Consider the following 22342-nt stretch of genomic DNA (forward strand, 5'->3'; position numbering starts at 1 on the left):
CGGCGATGTGGCCGCGCATGCGCTGTATTGCCCCAGCCGCCGCCTGCGTGCGCGGTCTGTGCCGGGCGTAGCGGTTCTCCCCTTCTTCCTCCGGCGATCCGTACGATGCTGCCCTTTGACCTGCCACGGCGGGGTGAGAGGTCGGGCGGCCATCTTGTGGCGGCGGTTTGTTGTCGGTGAGGCTGCCTCGCGCCCTCCCCCGCGGGCGGAGCAGGCCCGGCGCGGGCCGGCCCGCCGCCATGTCCTCCTTCTCGGAGTCGGCGCTGGAGAAGAAGCTGTCGGAGCTGAGCAACTCCCAGCAGAGCGTACAGACGCTCTCGCTCTGGCTCATCCACCACCGCAAGCACGCAGGGCCCATCGTCTCCGTCTGGCACCGGGAGCTCCGCAAAGGTACGCGGGCCCGGCGGACTTGTCCGTCGGACACCGCCTTTCCGCTCCCCGAGCCTGCGCTGCCGCGGGCTCGGGCGGCATCCCGGCGGAGCGCGCGGTCTCCGGGTCTGTCCGTTGCTCCGGTTCCGGCGGGGACCCGCCTCGGGCAGCTGCGCCCCGGCAGTGGAGGCGGGACGGGGACGGGACACACAGAGGGGCAGCGGCTGGCGGGGACCCCGTTCCCGCTGCCCCTTCTCCAGCGGGTAGCTGCCCGCCGGTTCTTGGCGGCGGAGGCGCTCCTGAGCGGGCCCGTAGCGAGGGGCCGGTTCTTCCTCATGGCGGTCTGTGAGCCCTTGGGGTCGGCACGGCGAAACTTGGCGATGCGTGAGAGGCGGGGAGTTCCAGCTTCACGGGGCCTCCTGGGGCTGGACGCCGTGCCGCTGCTGCGGTTATTTATTACACTTCGTAGGGAATGTCGCGCACGAGTACGTGTGTGTGTGTTCTGGCGTGTGCTGGTACAGATGGTGTTTAGGAACGCAGAGGATAGAAACGTTGGTTAAAAGAGTGAAGTGTTAGTTGAGAGGGGAGAGGATCCTCAGCCGTGCTGCTTTCCTGGCCAGGCAGCTTGGTTGTAAAACAAAGATGTACGAAGCATTTTCCCCTGGGTGTGCTCAGGTTAACTGTGAAGCGCTTTGTTGGCTTTTTTGCTTTTAAGTTTTGGGTTTGGATTCATACTACTTATCTATTATAGAATTGCACCAAAGAGTTAGGAGGTAAGCAATGTAAAGTGGTTGCAGAGATCTATAAAAACCGTTTGGTAGAATCATCCAGAAATATTTTGTGCCTTTTTTTTTTTTTTTTTTTTTCCCCTTTGCAGATTAACTTAACTAAAGTTAACTTCTGGTAACTTCCCAAACTGCTTCATAACGAAGCAGGGGAGAGTGTCAGTGTTGATGCCCTGTCCCCAGGGGCAGCTGTGAATCCAGCCAACGTCACCTTTCTCCCCGGGCAGCCGGCAGCGTTAGCCCCTGGAGTGGATGATGCTGATGAAGTCCTAGCCGGAGTCTTTCATGTGATTGCTAGTCGTTGCTCTATATAGTATATTAAGTATGAATTTTTGAAAGATCTGAGGTTGGCCCACTGTGGAAATAAGCGCTTTTGTTTTCTGTCTCGTGTGTGCATATTTGTGGCCAGTGCACTCTGGAGAACAGCATCTCCCACCAATTCTGGTTGTAGTAAAACAGAAATTGATGGTGTCAAGATGAGAAAAAATTATGGTATATGGAAGAAATGTAATGTTGCTGTGGCACAGCATTGTCTGGAAAAATATTTGAGTCTCCACAATAGCTTTCTCCTGTGATTTCACTCTGTTCTGAATTAAGTGGTTCTATACCAAGTTTTTTTCCTGAAGTTAATTAATGAAAAATAGGTCTGTTACTACATTAATTTGCTGCTAGGTTAGAACAGCTCGTTTTAATCGTGTTTAAAGTTTATTTCTTACATGGGTTTCCTCAGAGTTGTTGTGTCACTGTGCAAAAAGTATTAAGCCCATGTTTGTTTTATAAATTAGTTAGGAAAAAAAACCAAACAGAGGTAAGGAGAGCAAGAGCTACTTGACTTGAAGGCCTCTGATTTGTCTTGGTAACATGGACATATTTTGAACTTTGTCTTTAGGCTAAAAAGCTATAAGCAACTTTGAAAACCATGTTAATGATTCAAGGTGAAAGAAGTGAGAAATAAATGCAAACTTTTTTTTCTTCTTTTTTTCCTTTTCCCAGCAAAATCGAGTAGGAAACTTACTTTCCTATATTTAGCAAACGATGTCATCCAGAACAGTAAGAGGAAGGGTCCTGAATTTACTAGGGAATTTGAATCTGTTCTTGTGGATGCTTTTTCTCATGTTGCCAGGTATGTTGCTGTGTTATGTACTTCAACTTTTTTCTCTCGAGATTTGCAGTCTTGTTATACAAAGTTAAATTAAATTGGATTTTATTGGTTTTGGTTCGTTTTTTCAAGTCTCAAGGGTGCTTGTTACCCTCTTTCTAGTAGAGACTGGACTCTGACTACTTTGTGGCTAGGAGCTGATTAGTGTTAATATTTCTCTTTGGGGAAACTTGTTTGTATGTGAAGCCCCTCACAGCTTTACACATTTGTTCTCTGCATGCAACCCCTATGTACTTTATTTTAATTGTTACCAAAAGATCTTGTAGATCTGTTCATGGGTAGTGAAATTGAATTGCGTGTGTTTGTTAAAGCCACATAATGAATGTTTTTTTTCCCCCATTATCAGAAGACTTTAAAAGATCTAGTATCTGTCAGTCTTCTGGTTTGAGCATGGGGTTTTTTTTACATCGCTGGTTTTAACGGTACGATCGTTAGTCTCATTGCTAGAGGAAGGAAGAATTTTATACCTAAAAGGGCAGAAGTGGTGCAGCTACCATCCTATCAAAAATGGACTATAATTTAGTTAAGAATTTTTCTGAAAAGCATAATAATTCCTGTTATCTCAACTAAACAACTTTAATGTTGTCTGTTTAGTGGTATGCTGTTCTGGATGGCTGTCTAACTTTCAGTGTGCTATATGAGTGCATTTAAGTGCCTAATGATCCAAACAACTTGCTTTTTAATTGGGATGTTACTGACTGAAACAACTGTTTAAAGTTAATACTCTGAATTGTAAACATGTCAACTTGGTGTGGTTTTTTTTTTTTATAACTCTTCTTGCAAATTCTTAATGATGGCAAGCTTCTTCCTTCAAAACTTTTCCTTCTTTTACTTGGGGGTGGGAACGTGGGGCGCTTTCAGGCAATCTTTGATCCCAATAAAAGGGGAAAACTGGCCACAAATGCGTTTTGCACAGTTTGTCTCAGAAAATATGAGAGAGCTTCTCTCCAAACATGCAAATATTACAGTGGATGCAGCTGCTAGTTGGGAAGATGCTCTCTTAAAACGTAAGGAATATTTTTCAGTTGAACTTTAATTATTTTCTAATCTTTGAACAGAGAAGCAGATGAGGGCTGCAAAAAGCCCTTGGAACGATTGCTTAACATCTGGCAAGAAAGGAGTGTGTATGGCAGTGAGTTCATACAGCAACTGAAACTTTCTATGGAAGACTCCAATAGCCCCCAAACTAAAGGTAAATGCATATTGGGTTTGTTGTGTGCTTTACGTTGTTTTTTTAAATTGATACATGTTTCACTGAAAGTACTGTGAAGAGTTGAGCCCTGGGCTCCTGTAGCTGAGTTGTTGCCAGAGCTGGTCATGGAGATTCTTCAGGGTTGTCTTGAGAGAAGTTTGATTTTTGTTAAACTCACAGTTCCAGTTTGAAAGAGTGTTGCCTTGTGACTTGTGGCTGGCAGTAAGCTACGCTTATGGTAATTTCTGCTTCTGCTCACGCAGAGTACTCCAAGGCTGCCTTTTGATGTAAAGTCAAGTAAGTAGGGTGTAGGGAGCTGTTGCATTCACCTTGAGACTAAAATTGTTACACATTACATCTGAGAGTGGTCAGTGGGGTTATTGTAATGGTTTATTCAGTTTGGTTAGTGCTTTCATTCTCTTTTTTATTTTGTATAGTTACTATATTTTATTATGATTTTTAATAATTGAAGGCTGGAATACTTGCCCAGAAGCTTGTCTGGTCTCTTTTTTCTTATACCAGCTGTTGTCATTTGGGGAAAACAATAACTTTGCATCATTTAACATCGTTAGAACATCACAGTTAGAACCTTATTACTGCATGAGACAGATGTGAGAACCAAGCACGAGCTTTTTACATTTACTGTGCTTTTATACTGCTTTGGCAGATACTGCTTCTTCTATATGGTCTGAAAATATTTAACTGGTAGTACTTAATGAAAAGAAGGGAGCAGTAGGGTGCCTAACCAGTGGAAGGTGAGGGTCAATAAAAATCAAGAGTGTTCTGGTCAGGGGAATATTTGTTCTCTTAGCGGCTAGAGGAAGTGTCAGTGTCTTCAAATTAGCTAAAATCACATTGCTGCTTTGATGAAGTCTTGCTCTATTCCCCACAGAGGTGTGATACTTTGTGAGAGAGTTGGCTTAGTCATTAATAAAGTGCTCTTATGCCATTCTTAGGTGGTGAAAACAAGCAAGATATGTCTGCTGGAGTTGGTAATTAATACGGAATTAATATGAAAGATGTGCATTAGTGTGAGACATGCATGTGAAGATGTCCATGTATTGATGTAGTTTTGTGGGTTTTAATATGTTTCTTCAGACAAAGTACTGGATGGGGCTTTAGCAGCTTACAACAGAGGCCTTCCAGCTTACTGTAATTTAAGTGTGACATTCAGAAGGTATTGCCATTTTTTTCCCCAAATTCTGGGAGACCAACTGACCTGACCAAAGAGGCTGTTTCTTCTGTGTCAGGACAGAGGGAGTCTCTGCTCTGAGTGGTGGGAGAAGGGAGGGGTGGAAGGTGTACAGTTTCTATGTGAACTAGGTCAAATTGGGTTTTTTCTGTTGGCTGGGTCCAATGCATAAGAGACACCTGTTTGTCATGAAAGGACAGAATTTACATGCCTGAATTCCTGTTGAATTGATTAACTGACAGTTTCAAATAGTTTGTTTAAGGTACCTAGATAAGTGTTTCACAAGTGTTTAATTTCTAATCTAGACAAAATGACACCGTGTGTCCAAAAAACACAGCTGTGATTTCCTGGTGAATTGGCAAACAACTATTGCTCAGTATGGTCCTTCCTTTGGCTGGTGGTATCAATCAATCCTGCTACTGTTATTTTCTCACCTTAAAAATGTTTATATAAAATCAAACCCTTCCTAAGCATAACAGACCTGTGTCTGTGGGAAACAGAATGAAAAATACAAATGTTTTAAGAACTGCTGTGTGTGCATGTTCACTTGGCAAGAAACTTAGTTTTTGTCTGGGTAATTGGAGATATTAATGTAACATCTTTTGAGAGAACAGTTCAGGCCTTTTCATGAGTGTGAATATTGCTGCCTTCTTGTCAATTCATTGGAAAAAAAAGAAATTGAGATTTTTAAACTAAGAGAAAAAGAAATTTGAAACAGCTGAGTTCTCCTTAGTTTTTCTCCTTGTTTTGACTGGCTTGTTTTCAAATTAGCTTCATAATGGTAAGAGCTAGTTTCACATGGGAATTTTATGGATTTCTAAGATAAATTGGTGTTGGTCCAGTGTCTGGTGGGTGACTACGTTACAGAAGGCTTTGTTGTAGTTACTCTGTTCTGTTATCAAACAGATGAACATAAGCAAGATGGACAATAATGTATCATGTTTTACAGATAAAACATTAATCATCGAAGTGGAAAACCATAGTGCACTGCTCCAAAACCACTCTGACTTCCTGGTTTTGTGTATACCCAAGGTAGACACAGCTGAGAAATAGATAGTATTACTATCGTTAGATTGGTACAATGTTGTGCTGTTACAAGAAAATTTTGAAGCTCCTTAAGCTATCTGGTGCTGTATAATAAGAATAATGAGTATTTTTTTCTTCAGCCCAAGGTATGGCAACAGGTCTGTGCTGGTAGCTCTCTACAGCTTTTTTGTATTGCAGTGTCTTTAATTCCTGGGCTGGTAGGTGCTGCTTTCTGAACAGGATGGCTCTGCCTGGGTCACAGAGCACCAGTTACACTGGTGAAAGTTGTGAAACTTGCCAAAATAAAGCAGAGTCCTGTATTGGTGAGGAAAGACATCCTTAAAGCTTATTGGTGTGTGTTTCAATGGTGAAGCTTGTTTCTTGTTTCATTAGTAGCAAGGCCTTGGGTAAATGTATAGCAATTCAGTTGGCAGCACATACTAAGTTCCTGCCATGGAACAGAGTTGATTGCACAAATAATGAAGCTTTATCTTCAAAGAGCCGGAGGGGAAAGAGTACCGGCCCTTTCTAAGCATTATCTTCCCTGGTTTTGACTTCCTCAAAGTGCAGCTTACTACCATATTTTAGTCTTTTGGGTTCCTTAAGGAAATATGCATATACATGGAAATGAGCTTTTGAATATTGATATCTTGTATTGTTTTAACTCTAAATGTATTAATTAAGCTTGCATTTGCTTTCTCATTAATCTCATTTTTATTACAATGTTTCTTTTTACAAGCAATAGGGAAGAGAAGAACCACCCATTTCTCTTAAAGCCTGGGAAAACTAGGTCTGTAGAGGTTTGATGTAAAATCCTTTAGGTAATATAACCTATATAGCTGACATGTTTTCTTCTCATTGTCTTTGTAATAAGCAGTTGAAGGAAGTCCTTGAATGTGCTCTGATGTAGGGGTGTCACACAGAACTGAACTGCTACCCATCCGCTCTGATTGTGTTTATATTGCAAATTGTGTCACAGGAATTCAGACCCATATTAAAATATGGAGAGAAACATCAGAGAGGAGAGCAAGCAGGGATGCTTCCAAGCATAACTGAAATAAAGGCACCTGGGGACAGGACTAGGTATAATTTTGGAGCAGATCAACTCCAGTTATGCTTGACCTAGGAGAGGCAACCAAAAAATGTATGTTGTAATGTGAACTTTAACATTCATGAGCAATCTGTCCCCAAAGAAACCAAAGGGGTAGGGCAGTTGGAAGGTGTACTGGACCATTAGGTTTCTCTTATTTTGTTCTTCTGTGTCTTCTGGTGTTCTGTGATGGTCTCCTGCTTTCTTTAGGAAAGCTGGCTATTTTTTGTTGTTGTTGTATTCAATGTTTTGTCCTAAACCACTTTCCAAAAGTGTCTTTCATATAAGTTTACTTGGATCTTGTGCAAGTTGCTAAACCCCTGGTGCTTGGAACCTAAACCCTACAAAAGTTTAGTTTTAGTTCTAGTTTTGGGAGGCTTATTTTTTGTTATGCTGATTGATGATAATAGCTGTGCCAACGTGTAAAAACCCACTTAAATTCAGCTGGTCTACCTTTCAAGTAAACACTTACACATAGAGCTTCAGAAGCAGAAACCCCTGTTTTACAGGTTTGCCTGTTATTCTAGAACTGGAGTATCTGTTAAATGGCGTTTCCTTGCATGTTTCCCTGTAGACAAAAGTTTCTGGTCATGCAACTTGTCATATTAACTGTATGCTTAACCGTCAGAAAAGGCACATGACGTAGCTGTGTCGAGACTGATAAATCCTTGTGTGAATTAAGGACTGTTTGTATTTTTTAAAAAAAATCTGAACCCTTTGCCTAGTTCCCTCCAGTAAAATGCATTATCTATATGGGGAGTTCCTTACCACGCAGTGTGGCTGCTTCTTGAATGAGGAGCTGAATGTGACCAAGTCCTCATGAGAGAAGATGACGTTCATTTTGTATTGCCTTGATATTAAAAAAAACCCACCCATAGAAACACTAGTTTTAACAGAGCAAAGTTTTAAACTCCTATTTATCATTTTTGTGTGTATACAGATTCCACAGCTGGTTTCTCTTTACTGTGAGCCTGGAGGCAAATCAAAGAAGCTTGTTTACATGTAAAACTGGTCATTAAGAGATGAGAACAAAAAGGTGAACACCCTAGATGGGAAGATCTCCTGTGTTGCCAGCTTATAGGAAAAGCTCATGCTTTGTCACCAAAGTCCTTGACGCTGTAAGCTTCCTCAAGCCACCAGAGATAGTTTGAAGATGGAAGAATTGGTGGAGAAATATCATTACAAGTCTCTCTGGACATTACAACAACAGGATCAGCAACAACCTGGAGTTTCACTGCAAAGCTGTTATGACAGCAATTGTCAGCATTTTGAAGAAACAAAGTGCTTTGCTCTTTGAAGGCTTTTAGGGAGTAGTTCCATTTCTGAGCTGTGAAGAAGACCCAATGAAGCAGGAAAGCTGATTTCATCTCTAGTAGTGGCTTCTCTATCTTCTTTATGTCTGTGTCAAGAATGAGCTCTTGATTTTCCTGGAAGAAGCTGTCCATATTCTACAAGGATATCTTGATTGTTTCAGAAGATGTGTCTTACATGCCATTGTTGAATTCTGATTAGTTTTGATGCTCTTATTGCTTGCTTTTCTCTTTTCTTGTTGAATTTGACAGGCTTCTTGAGAAATGTAGTCTGCAATGGTTAAATTACTTCTGGCTAGCAGATTTTGAAAGCTACCCAGGCAGGGTGTGTTATAATTTCTGCCTTGCTTCCTGTTCTTTCGGGGTCCTTTTCCAGCATATGCTCTTGAGTTTGAAAAAAAACGTGTGGAGTTTTTTCTATTTTGATGAAATGGAGATCATGTTTCTAGAATTCTTCAATGAGGTCTTCTGCTGCCCCTGTTTACCAATGCCAAGGAAAAAAGTGCAACAGTCCACGTTCATGTCATGCTGCTCATGCCCAAAATGCTACTTCAAAGCTGACTGCTTTGTCTTTGCTCCTTTGTCTGCTGGCCATTTTGTCCCATCAGCACTGTTAATGTGCTCAGGGGGTGGCCTGTCTTCAGGTAACGCCAGCTAGCAACTGGTGCTTAGGAATGCAGATGTTCGTGTACCCACCTTCTTCAGAGTCTTTCCAATCAAACTCACTTGATCTTGCTCAGACAGAAAATTAAATTCTGAATCCTCTGTGTTAGAATAGTAAGCAAGCATGATACTGCATCTTGTGGTAGACCCTTTGGCAACGCAGCAGGAATAGCTCCAGCAATTTGAATCCCAATTCTCATTTTCACTTCTGTGTGCACTACGGTCATACATTCTTCTATTGATTATCTTGTGTTTATCCTTTGTTGGTTAATTACTTTATAATAAGTACACACAGGTAATAAATATTGATGGCACGTTGCACTGGGCTATGTAACTTTAAATGCTGTCTTTGGCCATTTTGTTGTCAGCACATCTCCTGTTCAACTCATGTCTTTTGCAGACCTTAGCGGACAGCAGCCATTTTTCTTGTTGGTCTGGTATTTTACTTGCTTCGAGTCAGATTATCAAGCACTATTACATCAATCGTATGCATACAATACTTAGAATGTACCTTTTCCTAGCCTAGATAGCTTTGCTCTAGCATACATCAAAAATTCATTTGGTTTAGGGTAACTGTTTTCTGTGCTGCTTTGCATTCCATTGGGTAAATCTGTTCTGAGAGACATGCATTTCTGTCTGCCTCACAAAGGTCGTTTAGCTTTTTCCCACATGAGCAGGATGTACAGCACCTCTGACTTTCTGTCCACGACAATAAAGTTTTTCAGACGCATGTCCCACCTGACAAGGCAGGCAAAATTCTGCATTTAGGGACAGACCTTTCTGTTTGCTTCCTCGTTAGAGTTGGGCAGACTGATTTCATTTTAAATCAAGAGTGATCTTGGATTTTCCTGTGAATCAAAGTATATACAGGCTATTTCCCTTGAACTCCGTGATTATCTTAGCAAGACTTGATTCCATTGAAGAGATGTTCACAAGACTGTGTAAAGCTTTCTTACAAATTACCCTGGCTGTTATGAATTTTGGTGTCGAGTCTGAAGAATCATCTGTCTTCTGAAGGCTCTGTAACTGGATCAAAGACTTCTGATTCATTAAATAAACTCTCTCTTCTCTTTCAAGCTGAGGTATGCTATGCTAAGAGAGTGCTGGTTAAATGAACCTTGTTTTATGAAATCCTTATTTCTGAAGTGTTGTGGGTTACCTGCTTGGAGATCGGTTCATGCTCTGCCCGTTGCTGTTGTTGCTGTCACATCTTAGAGTTTTTTAGTTTTACAGAGCTGTCCTGAAGTCTTTATTTTGATGGAAGAGCAGAAGGTTGAATAACCAGCAGTTTAGTTGATTGTGGGACCATAGTGAGTATATACTCAGTGCAAAAAGATAAATTGAAATTCTTCTGTCCATATGTATTCTAGCATCAATGCTTCATTTCTACTGTTAGAAATCCTTTCCTGCATACATGGTATTAACTAGAGAACCTGAGCAGGGTTGAAGACCTGCCATTTATTGACAGATAGGAAGTTTGCTTGCCTTTCCTACTTTCAGTGGAGGAGACACAAATGTGTACAGTGCACACTGCTGATATGAAGACCGTATCCCCATACTTACATGTACGGAGATACGTGTGTGGGCAAAATCAACCTTTTATTGCTGTTTTGCATTTGAGTGTTTGGAATATGATGCCAACTTTAGAGTCCAACTGTGGTCTTCCTTCTCTTTAGAGAGCTTAACTATTAGAGCATCTGGTACAGTTTTTTGAAGAAGAGATAGTTAAGGTGGGCAGATATGGCATCCAAATAAGTTGTTTATATGTGTCTTTAGTTGCAGAGGAGAAGAAGTCTTTAAAGCGGACTTTTCAGCAAATACAAGAGGAGGAAGATGATGATTACCCTGGGAGCTACTCACCCCAGGACCCTAGTGCTGGGCCATTGCTGGTACGTGGAATGGGTTGGGAGTGGGAGAAGTTCTGAAAGCCACCTCCTGTGTGGTACAGCCACAAGGTGGAGCTGCCAACAAGTAAAATGGCTTTAATGGAGAAATTCACTTGGGGGTTGAGAAGTCCATATGAAATGGAACAGATTCTTTTTCATGTTGAAACACTGCCACTTCGAGTGATTTCAGGTAGTCTAAACCAAAGTCTGAGTAGTGGTACAAGTAAAGAATCTCAAAGGACTGCTAGAAGAACAGACCATATTTTAAATTCTGTCTTAAGATCAGTGTGTAATCTCAAACCCAAAGTTGTAAGACAGTTAAAACTTAGTTATTTTTTTAGGACATCTCTGTCTGTGAGCTATTAAAAAGCTCAATCTTTGATAGATTTGTATGGACTTGGCTAGGAAAACCAATTCTGAAGACTTTGTTTTGAGGCTGAAACGTTAGTTAAACTATTGTCTGTTTGAAAAGGATAAAAAAAATACACCACCCATCTCGTAGACTATAGACATTGAAAAGTAAAAATAAATAACAGTTGTCAAGGAAATAAGTGAAATTTTTTGTTGTTTTTTTACCTCCAGATGCCTTGCAGATTATGATTTCTCTTGATGATAAGCATTGTGTTTGTTACTGTTGGAAATCATTAGGAATTTGCAAAGAAGTAGTAAATATTAGGTAATGGACTTACTTGTTCAAAGAGTAAAAAAAATATTTTAAAATTTTCAAACAATTGAAATGTAGTTTAAACATCAGTGGTGGTATTTACAGGGCTAGTGTTCCAGTTTCAAAAACTTCCCATTAAAACTTGAGTGTTTTTTTAAAAAAACACTTTTTTCTTCCTCTTCAGGGACTCTCTCTTTCTCTTTTTTTTTTTTTTTTTTTAAGCAGGAGGAAATACAGTGTGTCGAGGGGGAAGTCCTCTGAAGACTATCCTAATCCACAGCCTTTTTAAGCTAGAGTACGTTTTGAGTGTATTCATTTAAACTGACACATTTTTCTTCAATGCACTAAAACCAGCTGAGAGGGGAAGTTGAGGGGATATGGTGGAGTCCAGTTTAATTGCAGATGGCTTCAAAAAACCAGCTGAGCTAAATGAGGATAGCAATGGCTTTGCAAAATTAGGACAATATAGAGTTTGCTTTAACAGGTGTAGTTTTCATCATCATCAAAGTTTATGGTAGGTAACCAGTTACAAAATTTTAAATCTTATAATGATGGAAATCCAACACAGTTTTGTTTGGACTGATACAAGTTTAGGGTTGGTTTTTTGGGTTTGTTTTTTTTCTATGTCAGAATGCACCTTTGGAGTAGAGCAAAGGTACACATATACTCCTGCTACTCTAAGAGAAAGCGTCAGGGATGCTCAGCTAAAAGACAGAATCCCAATTTGATGCAACACAAAGGGCTGATGACTGTTTCTCAGACTGGTGTGGTCACGTACATTCCAGCTTTGTCTTAAATGATCATGTCTCTTAATTGGAATGAGAAATTTTTCACTGCAAAGCCTTGAAAAAGATGATTCTACTGTAATTATGCATGAGTTCCTGAACACTGGGATATCATAAACTTAGTGAATGCTCTCTGTGTTAGGAAGCAACAGTTTAAAAATTACCTGAAGAAAGTATTCCAAAAATGGTTGCTTTCAAAGGTAGATGACCTCAGATGCAGTGGCCACATCCACAGGAAATTGACATAAAGTTACCAGGTTTTAATGTTAGCTAACTTGTCTTGTAGACCGAGGATTTGATCAAAGCCCTACAAGACCTGGAAAATGCAGCATCAGGAGATGCAACAGTACGGCAAAAAATTGCCTCCCTGCCTCAGGAAGTTCAAGATGTTTCATTACTGGAGAAAATTACAGGTATGAAACTGCAAGATGAATGAACATCGTCCAAAGAATAACTTAGAAATCAAAGGGGTTTTTTTTCTTTATATAATCACAGTGTATGGTGGAGTGAATTCCTGCTTTTGTGTCCTTGTTTTGTAGGTTTTGGGTAATTAATAGATAGCGATCCTATGGAGTAAAACTGAAGATAAAACTTATATAGTTGCTTCCATATTTTTTTTTTTGCTTGGACCAGGGCTTTTGTACTTGGAGAGCATCAACAGCATTTGCAAGAATGTAAAGGAAATAGGGCCAGAATTCTCAAATGAGTATATTTGATGCTGAACACCTTGACTGTTAGATATTTTTGAGTTTTATTGGATTGTACTGAGTACACATGTACTTCTTGATTGCTACAGAAAAGGAAGGTCGCTACCCCCATTAGTCTGTCAGTCTTAGTTTAAATGCACTTTTGCAATTGTATTTGAAAAGTGGTCTTAATGGAAGCGTTTAAAGGTTGAACTGATTTGACTCTTGTTCCTGGAAGTAGTGTTAATTTAGAACTCCTTATGAACTGACACTTATTCAGTCCTTTATAATACACTCTTGCAGTGTCCAACTGTGAAGACTAGTGTGCAGTTCATAGGTTTGCTTGTATTGATACATTAGGAGTTTTTCAGAGAAAAGAGGAATTAAAAAGTGCACACCATGTTTAAAAGTGAAAACCAACTGAATTCTGAAAGTACAGCCTAAACTTTTAGTTTAATTAACCTGTTTATAGAGGCTAACTTCATAGATTTGTCTCCCCCCCCCATTCCCCCTCCCAAGTCATTGACATTTCTGCAAGGATAAAATTCAGTAAGTCATGTCGATGTCTAAAAACCACCATTGTTGGGTTGTTAGTCCTGCCTATTTCCTTTACATGCCCTGTGATAAGAACTCTTATTTTCCTGTCAAGCCAGAAGTGTATTTATGAATGAGATGTTACTGTGTGTGTGGCTGGTGAGTTGTAGCCCCCCTGGTGAGTTGTAGCCCCCCTGTCAAAGATGAAAAGTTTTAAACTTTGTCCTCTAAATTACCCGACACTTGTGCATGTAGACAAAGAGGCAGCCGAACGTCTTTCGAAGACCGTGGACGAAGCATGCCTGTTACTAGCAGAGTACAATGGCCGTCTGGCAGCAGAGCTGGAGGACCGGCGCCAGCTGGCACGCATGCTGATCGAGTACACCCAGAATCAGAAGGATGTATTGACAGAGAAAGAGAAGAAGCTAGAAGTGAGTACTGATTACATCAGTGCCAGCAAGTTGATTGCCTCATCAAATGTTCCCACTTGACTCCTAATCTATGTGTTTCTCTCAAGGGAAATGATTCTAGGTGTTATCTTTACATTTGGAGTAAAACAGGAGTACGAATGCGGTGTAAAAAGTCTGGAGAAGACAAATCTGGTCCAATGTTCAGTCTAGCATGTTTTAATACACGTAGACATGGAAGGCCCAGAACTCGATACTTTTTAAAGAAAAATAGGCTCAAATTTCTTCAGATTTACTCTATTTTTTTAGGAAATTTCCATTTCCAAAAAGTCAACCTCCTTTTGCCATCGTTAGCTGGTTTTTTTTATTGGTTGGGGTTTTTTATTTTTCTTATGCTTAGGTGCCCCTCGTCTGCTGTCCCAGCTCCTTCTTGATAAGGGGATGCAGTTTAAACAAGATCTTCTGGTATGCATTGTTTAACAGCTACTCTTACCTAGAGCTTCTGTGGAGTGTCAGTTGGGCTGACACCCAAAGACTTGCATTTCCTGCTGTAGCTCCCTTGAACAAGGAGGGCAGGACGCTGTAAAATGAGGGCTACGCCGACTGGACATGAGCACCAGCTGCACGTCCTAGACTGAGGGCAGGGGCTGCGGCAGCCAGCCATTTATCCGAAACGTTCTTTCTTGGAGGAAGTTCGTTCAGCATCGCATCTTGGGACTAGTGTGGAAGTTTAATTAATGATTGTGGTTGTATGTCACTGTGCCATCTGTTAAACTGCCCCTTGGCGGCACATTAAGGGCTTCCTCTACACTGTCGGCTGCTGGTTATTACGAACAGATGTTGCTGGGTGGGACATGAGTTGCTGTAGAGGACAAAAATCTTCTGGAAGGAGACTGTGCTGTAGCAATTGTAGGCTGTGTTTACTGTCATGCCAAACCTAATCCTCTGATAGCTAGGCAACATTGTTCTGAGGTAAATTTAATTTTGAATGTTTTCTTTGTCATGTGTGTTTATACTAGAGTTTCTCAATGTCTTGTGACTCTGAACATGTTGCTTTTCCAGAGCAACATTTTTTCCAAATCGGCCAGACAAGTGCTGATGCTGCATTCAGAATTAGTGTGGATAGTTAATTCTGTTAGCTTGTTTAGCTTGAATTTCTTCAAGCATAGCATCTGTCTTATAACTGAGTCATTAAAAGGCACTTTCGGACATGGATATGAGAGATGCCATAAAACCAAATCCTGTTTGGCACCTGATTTATTTGCTGAATACTGGTGGAAGTCTTGGGTCGGGTTTTTTTCCCCTTGCTGAAAGGAGAAGGACACCTGTCTAGTAGAGACATATATATATGTGTGTGCGCGTGTGTATATAAAAATATATAAATGATAGACATATTGGTGTTTACTTTTTTTAAAAAAATGCAAGAAATAGGTAGAAAAATGCTGCACAGCAATGTTTTTAAAAGCCCAGAACAATCCATAAATTTGAGTCAGTTTCAGATTGTGAAATTAAGAAATTCACAATGACAACATTAAATTAAAATTTCCAATGGACTAGCCAAGATGTTGTGACAGTTGTGGTGGTTTTTGTTTTGGAAAATATCCTGGTAAGGAATGTTATTTGAAAATTGTTACTCTGGCAGAGGCAGAAATGTAGTCCTGGAAATTAAGCGGTTTGCTGGCTGAGCTACTTTGTTAATAGGAATAATCCTGCTGGTGGCAACAGGACAGGTCGTTTGCCCAGTGTTAGGTGTAAACGTATGCTTTAATATGTTGGAAACTAAAGAATTATCTTATTAAATATCTGTTTAGGTTAGCATCTTTGCCATTCTGCCAAAACAAGGTGGCCTTCGTGTTGTAGAAGTCTAAAATGAGTTGCAGGAAATGCCACTCATTAATCCTTACTTAACATGAAGGCGCAATTCATATTCATGTCAAAACTCAAACTGTAGCTGAGGCATATGCCCTGATTAAAGCATTCCATTGTTCTTGAGTTGTACAGGGTTAATAAATAGTGGAAGATGTTGGTGACAGATATGGCAGGCCATATCTGCTTGTCAGTTTTGTTTCAGTCTTTGATGTTCTCACAGTACCATTATTGATAAGCCTGGATTTTTCTTTGTAGTGCTAATAAGCATTTTAATAGAAGGATCTGAAATTCTTGTAGCAATTAACAATGTATCAAAAAACCAAAACATTTACTCAGGCAAAGACTGAAATAAGAAAATAACTTAAACCAATCTGATTTTACATATCTTCTCATTGTATGCTTTGCTCTCTCAAGGTATCTTTTCCAGAATCTTTGCTACTATTGACTGTAAGGTTTTGGTTTTGTTTTTGTTTGTTTTCTCTTGTAAAGTGAGTTTCCTGACTCTCAGATGAGATGGCATTTTTAGATAGAAGATGGATTGTTTACTTCACTATCCTAATCTAGCCAAGGCTGCTGGTTGGGGAAAGGGATTTCTGATAGTAATATGACTCAGGACTGTATTTTAAGATATGGAAATGTCCGATTTGGAAATCACTGTGGATATTTCTTGTATTTTATTTACTCACAAAGCAAAGTCTTTCACTATGATAGCAATGAAAGTAGCTAATCTACATCTTCTGAAAAGCAGCTTTTGTGGTCTAAAGAGCTACAGTTGTTTACTAATCCTATTAGTACTATCCGTCATGAAACACAGCAAATTCTCAAAACATATACATAAACTCAGGGTATTTATGTCTAGTGGGCTAATGCTCAAAATACTTTGCAATGTCAAAACCCCAGGACACAGAGCTTTTGTCATCAGTTGCAGAAAAGCTGTTAATTAAGGGAAATATGCTGAGCAAGGTGGTTTTGGACAATGAATGACACTGTTATACTTCAGCATTGATATAGACTGGCATGAGTAAGGATTGAAACGTCATGCTAAGAAGCACTGGTAATTTGAAGGGAGAAAGGTGGCACAGAGCCAGAAGATCATACCATATGGACAAGCTCTGCTTTTAGGGCAGCAGTTGAAAAAATTGAAAGTGTAATAATTAGGATTACTTTATGGGGGGTGGGGGGGGGAGATTGTGATAATTTGATTGTAGTCTGAAAGCACTTAAAAGAATTCTACCTTCTCCTCCTAATTCTGGCAATCAGCTGCAGAGCAAAATCAGCTGAACCAAAGCCGATGCTGAACAGCCTATAACAAGGCATAGATTTTTAAGGGTAAATATTCCTTAGGTTAACTTACTGAAAGGAATGGTGGATTCTGTTGTTCAACATCCGAACACTGAATTTCTTTTTAAATGGTGCTTCATCTCAGTCAGAAATTGTGTGCTTGATACTGCAGCTGCTGTGTGATCTTCCATAGCCTGGACTGGATCAGAGTCGGCCTAGACTTTCAGAATGGGTGTCAGGAAATAAAATCCAGTTTCAGACAGACATAGAAACAAGAACTGGTGTTTCGATAAGAATGAGATGAGGTGTCTTTGTATTTCATGTGAGTACTTAACTTCCAATGAAAGTTCTCTGATTTGTGTTATTTTTGGCCATGTACAATCAGCTGGGGAGGTTTTTTTGTCCTTCAGCACCTGAGTCTGCAGAACTTCAAGAGGAAGGATTGTCTTTTGAAGTCGGTGTACTCTTTGTGAATGCATGGCAGGCAAGTAGGAAAAAATCCAGGGAATCACTTTGTGTAAAACTGAAATGTAGAGGGGAGATATCTGGGAGAATGTTTAGTCACCTGGTACACCAACATGGAAAATGAAGTCAGCTAAATAGATGGGACTAGAAGAATCAAGTGAAAGTAGTGCTAGAAAATGGCAAATTGTGTGGAAGCTTTATGAGTATCTAAAATAACTGCTGACAACAGAACATTTGGAGTAAGTGGAGAGAGGTATTTTAATGAGAAGGGAAAAAAAATAGAGGAGAATGTGCATTCAGAGCTTCTGTTTTGATTTGCAGTGATGCTGAGTTCTTCCCTGTGCCCTCCGTCTATCTTCTGTACCTGCGTTTGTAAAAGGTGACATGAAGAACATACTATAGTATATACATTATGTATATATAGCACAGTGTGTATGTGGGGGTATGTGTGTAAACGTACAATTATATCTGTGTGTTTGTATATGTGCACATACATAAAAATATAAAGAACATACTGTATTGAACATCCAGTTTAGGGGATTTTTTCTGATTGTTGTCTGCACCTGAAAAATTGTGACTCAGAGTCCTGCTGAGAGCCATGGGGGTTTTCACATGGTGGTGTTTTTTAATATTCATGGCTTCAAGGCACCTTTAATAAGGTGTTAAAGCTGTGCCCATATGAATTTGCAAACACTCTTTGATAATGCATCTCTGAAGAATTAAGTACAATCTCACTTGAGGTTTTCTGAACTGCCCGGCACTACACATTTTCTTGAAATATGATTTAGTTCAGCGGGTTAATATGCAATTTATTGCTGTGTTGCTTCCACTGCTTAGATTTTTGTTGCATGTCACTGTTGGCATGCCTTTGTAGCTGCTGTTTACCTCACAGACAAGAATTCTTGGGTTGTAGTATATTCATTTTGGTGATTTAGGCAGAACAAGAGATGAAGTTCTAGTTTTTCTGCCAGGGAATGAAAATGTCTGTACTTTAGGTGCATGCAAGTAGCAGGAGATAGCTATGGGAACTCGGCAGCACAAGGAAGTCTCCTGCTCTACACTCTGGGCAGGGCAAGAAGATCCTGAACAGGAGCACCCAGACAAAGAGTGTCATGCTCAGGTCTATAAAACTGAACTGCTGATGAACATGGCAAAAAATGACTAACAGTATTTCCAGCTGTGAGCCAGTCGTGCCTTTGGGTGTGGGACAAGAAGGAAAGCTGTTTCATAGCGATACAATAAACTAACGTTGTGGTGAATCTGGTTCTGTTGCGCAGTGCACGGCTCAAGGCAACAGCTGTGTTTCTTTGCACAATGTAAAAGTAGTATTTCTTCAATTTGTAGATACTTGTAAGCATTCATAATTATAGTAATATTACAAATGAAATCATACTAAAAATAAAAGCAAATAAAAATCATCCAATATTAATATATAATGGTTTATGTATTTTACTGAAGTGAACTAGTATATAACTATTCTTTTGCTTAGCAATCAAAAGCATTAAAATGCTTGGAGAGGTGAATATGTAGCTGCTTGCTTGTACCCTAAATGTTTATTTTTTTCATGAACATAATTTACACCCCTCCCAATATTTATTGTGGAAAGAATATGCTGCAAATGAAGCCAGGTTTCATTGCCATTGTACTGTAGCAGCCTGGGCCAACTCTGAGAGAGCTTTTAAACGTTGCAAAGGCCAGTAGATGAGGAGGTGGTATCTCCAGCAGCTGGAGAAATGCTCTGCAAAGGCCTCTGTTGCTGACTCTTCCATTGGACAACTTAAAGTGGTCCTCAGTAGAGAGGAGAGCAAGGAGACAAGTTATGGTTTCAGAGCATGTAATTGTGCCAAGAGCAGAAATGCCATCTCTGGTCAAGTGTGATGAATGATGCTTCAAAAGAAAGAAGCCTTGTCAAATTTAAAAGAGCAAGACTGAACAAATTTAAGGTATGAAAATGAACTGTAGCTCTGTAAGGAAATATACTATTCAAGCTCTGATTCCTGGACTCCATTTTTCAGACATGTTGTATAAAAACTCGGGCTTATTGGTTTAGTACTGCTGCAAAATAAGAAAAACTGGCTTCACCGCTAGCGTTTGGTTTCGCTTTGCTTTTGAGGTGGATTCTTCTGCACTGAATTTGTGAAATGGAAGGCATTGCCCTGTTACCTGACTTCTTGCAGGGGCAAACTGACTGTGTGGCTGTTAAGAACCCCTAAAGGCATTTGCCACCCTGACTGCAGGGCTGCTTTTGAGTTCCGCCAGGTACTGGTGAATAATCTGTCCCCTTGGCACTAAACCACACACTCCCGCAGTCAGGAGGTCAGGACACAGGTGATGTGCTGTGCAGCTGTAAGCATTTCTACCCTTTTCTCTGCGGGTTTGTGGCTGCTTTGCCGAGAGGCCGTTTCAGTGCAGCGCTGGGCTTGCACTGATTAGCCCTGCAAAGGAGGAGAGGCAGGGCAGCATTGCTGCCAGGCTTGTGCAGCTGCCTGACTGCACCAGAGCAGAGACAGGTCTTTTTCAAGGTGGCATGGCATGTCCTAGTCCAGCAAGTGTCCAGACAAACTTATTTCAGGGGACTTTGGGCTCTGGATCTAATCTCTCACTTGTGTTCTGTTGAATTTGCATGGAAGTAAGCAAGTTTATGGATAATTCATGTTTTGTTTCTGGTTCTTTGCTCTCTTGATTTTTGTGTGAAGGTTTGTCAGCTGCCTTCTTTTGACCAAGACTAGTCTAGTCTTTATTTCTAAGACAGTAAGGTTTTTTTACAAGACAAATTCATGTCTGTTTTGCAGACAGACTCTTTAAAATTTGCTTTCTGTGAGGTTTGGGTGGTTATAACTGATGTGGAGAAAGCTGTTCTGTCCCCTCCCGCAACTGAACTGTTAGTAATTCTGCTTGGCGCACTGACCAATGCCTTCCACCACTGGGGGGGGCTTGTACAGTATGAAATACAGGATAGAATATGGGTTTAAAACTGGGCTTGTTCAAACCTGACACTTGAGAGAATGTGGAAGGAGGTGGGGTTGAAGGCAGGAGAAAAGTGTTGATACACTTGACACATTGGAGAAGGGGAAAGTTTTAACTGCTTTTGAAAAGGCCAAAAGGAATAGCCTGGCAGGATGTGGAGTGGGTGCCTGTGTAGCATATAAACTGGGGATCTTCAACGGAGTTGTTCTGGAGCACAGACCTGAAATCAAACAGTAGACTTTTTTTAAAAGTTATCTAAGAAATTACCTATGCTAAAAAAAATGTTGGCTTGTCCTGTAGGTGTGTATATACTGGAAATACTGTTTAATAATCCATGCTTTCTTACATAAGAAAGAACAATCTTCGGGACACACGCACCCCTCCACACCCAAAAACAACAAACCAAAAACCCCCTTACTGTTCTAATTCTGATGTGCTGTGTCTGATATTCTGTCAGGATATAAGACAAGGGCTTACATGTGCTGTTCACATACTTGCTGAGGAGGAGCTTGGCTGTCCTCGCTTTAGAAAGTTTTCCACTTTTGGTAATTTTCTCCCAACACCCTCCATATTGGTCATTTCTTATGCTGTCATTGTGACATTCTTATTCTAACGTGTTTTAATCAGTATGTCTTAAATGTACTTTACATAGGCTAAGTGGCAAGCAGCAAAAGCTAAGGAAAATCAACCTGCTATATTAATGTTGTGTATATATATAATGTATTTAAATTGATATTTTCCATCACTGTATAAACATATTACTATTAAACCTCCCACTTCACTAAGGACCCTCTTCAAATTTCTGTTGAGCCTCTGGTGCATTTTTTTTCCCCTGACTTCTGTGGTCTTTTGCTTTCATACATCTGGCTCAAGCTACAGCATATCAAAACTGAGACTGACTGCTCTTCCTATTCACTTTCTAAATTCTTATTAATGCCTAACTAGATGTTTTTCAGTAGATGCAACTGCTGTGATGACTTACAGCATGTTACGGCTTGACCCAGAACAGGAATGGAAGTGTCCAGTGCAAATTCTAAGCTAAAATAAAATGAAGTCTGTGCTGTGTAATTCGACAAGGTGAACCAAGCGGTGCAGCATTCTTCAGAATGAATTTCCTGTCATGTTGATTACAGTCAGTTTTATAATGTTCAAGCAAATCTTCTTTTGAATGAAAAGCTTCCATCAGATTCGTTCAGTGGTGTTTAATTCTGATTTTGCATTTGTTTCAAGGACTAAGTATCTAATTTACTTGGCTTCTGTGGATGTAGAATCCTGCATACTGAAAGGGAATGTTGATTACTAAAACCATTCGTGTGGCACAGTGCCAGTTTTTTCTGCATCATACTGAAAGTCCTGCTTACAGCAAAGATCTCATTATTTTGCCTAAAAAAAGCAAATGGCATCCAAATACTATTAATCTTAATGAAAGCTTACTATGCAGTGAGGCAATTAGCCAGACACATGGAGTACAAACTAAGACCTCAGAAAGCAGTGGTTTCTTTTAAGTGCCCTTCATATTTTTTCAGTTTTATAGAAGGTGGGAACCTTATGCAAAAATCTGCAAGATGCAGTTTCAAAAGCATGTCATGTAAAGGGACTAAATGAAAAGCATGTTTTTCCATAAAACCTGCTTCCAGAGTCCTGTGTTGCAGAACATGGCCACAAATCGGTTTGTGGAAAAAGAAAAGCCCCTGAGCCTGGAAGGGGGTTACGTGTCTCTGCTTATGTGTATTCCCAAGTGGAGCTGAAGGTGTATCCTTGAATAGCGCAAATGGCAAATCCAAATAAACGTGCCTTGCACTTCACATGTAGGATTACATATTCCTGGTAGGTGCTTCTTCCATGTTGCAGAGGGACTTCAGAATTCTCCACTTCGAGGAGCAGCTGCCCAGAAGTGCCAAGCTGCCTCCAGGCTGTCTCTGATACCCTGTCTTTAGATCATTGCCTTGTTCTTGGCTTGGTGTGCCTGCCACGTGCTTCAGTTCAGTCAGCACTCCCTGACCCAGCTTTGG

At 40.4% G+C, this 22342-nt stretch overlaps 1 protein-coding gene across 1 annotated transcript in view; it reads left to right on the forward strand.

The window, feature by feature from the left end:
• Positions 1 to 7: 7 nt before the first annotated feature.
• The window catches only part of RPRD1B (regulation of nuclear pre-mRNA domain containing 1B), a 28335-nt gene continuing 6000 nt past the window's right edge, over positions 8 to 22342 (forward strand). Inside the window, exons 1-6 of the mRNA XM_054845488.1 lie at positions 8 to 390; positions 2148 to 2277; positions 3372 to 3505; positions 10563 to 10675; positions 12408 to 12534; positions 13597 to 13772. Of these exons, the coding sequence (XP_054701463.1) occupies positions 240 to 390; positions 2148 to 2277; positions 3372 to 3505; positions 10563 to 10675; positions 12408 to 12534; positions 13597 to 13772 (831 nt within the window). The 5' untranslated portion in view covers positions 8 to 239. The remainder of the gene's footprint in view (positions 391 to 2147; positions 2278 to 3371; positions 3506 to 10562; positions 10676 to 12407; positions 12535 to 13596; positions 13773 to 22342) is intronic.

Source organism: Grus americana, chromosome 17 (genome assembly GCF_028858705.1).
Source record: "Grus americana isolate bGruAme1 chromosome 17, bGruAme1.mat, whole genome shotgun sequence".
In the NCBI taxonomy this organism is placed as follows: Eukaryota; Metazoa; Chordata; class Aves; order Gruiformes; family Gruidae; genus Grus; species Grus americana.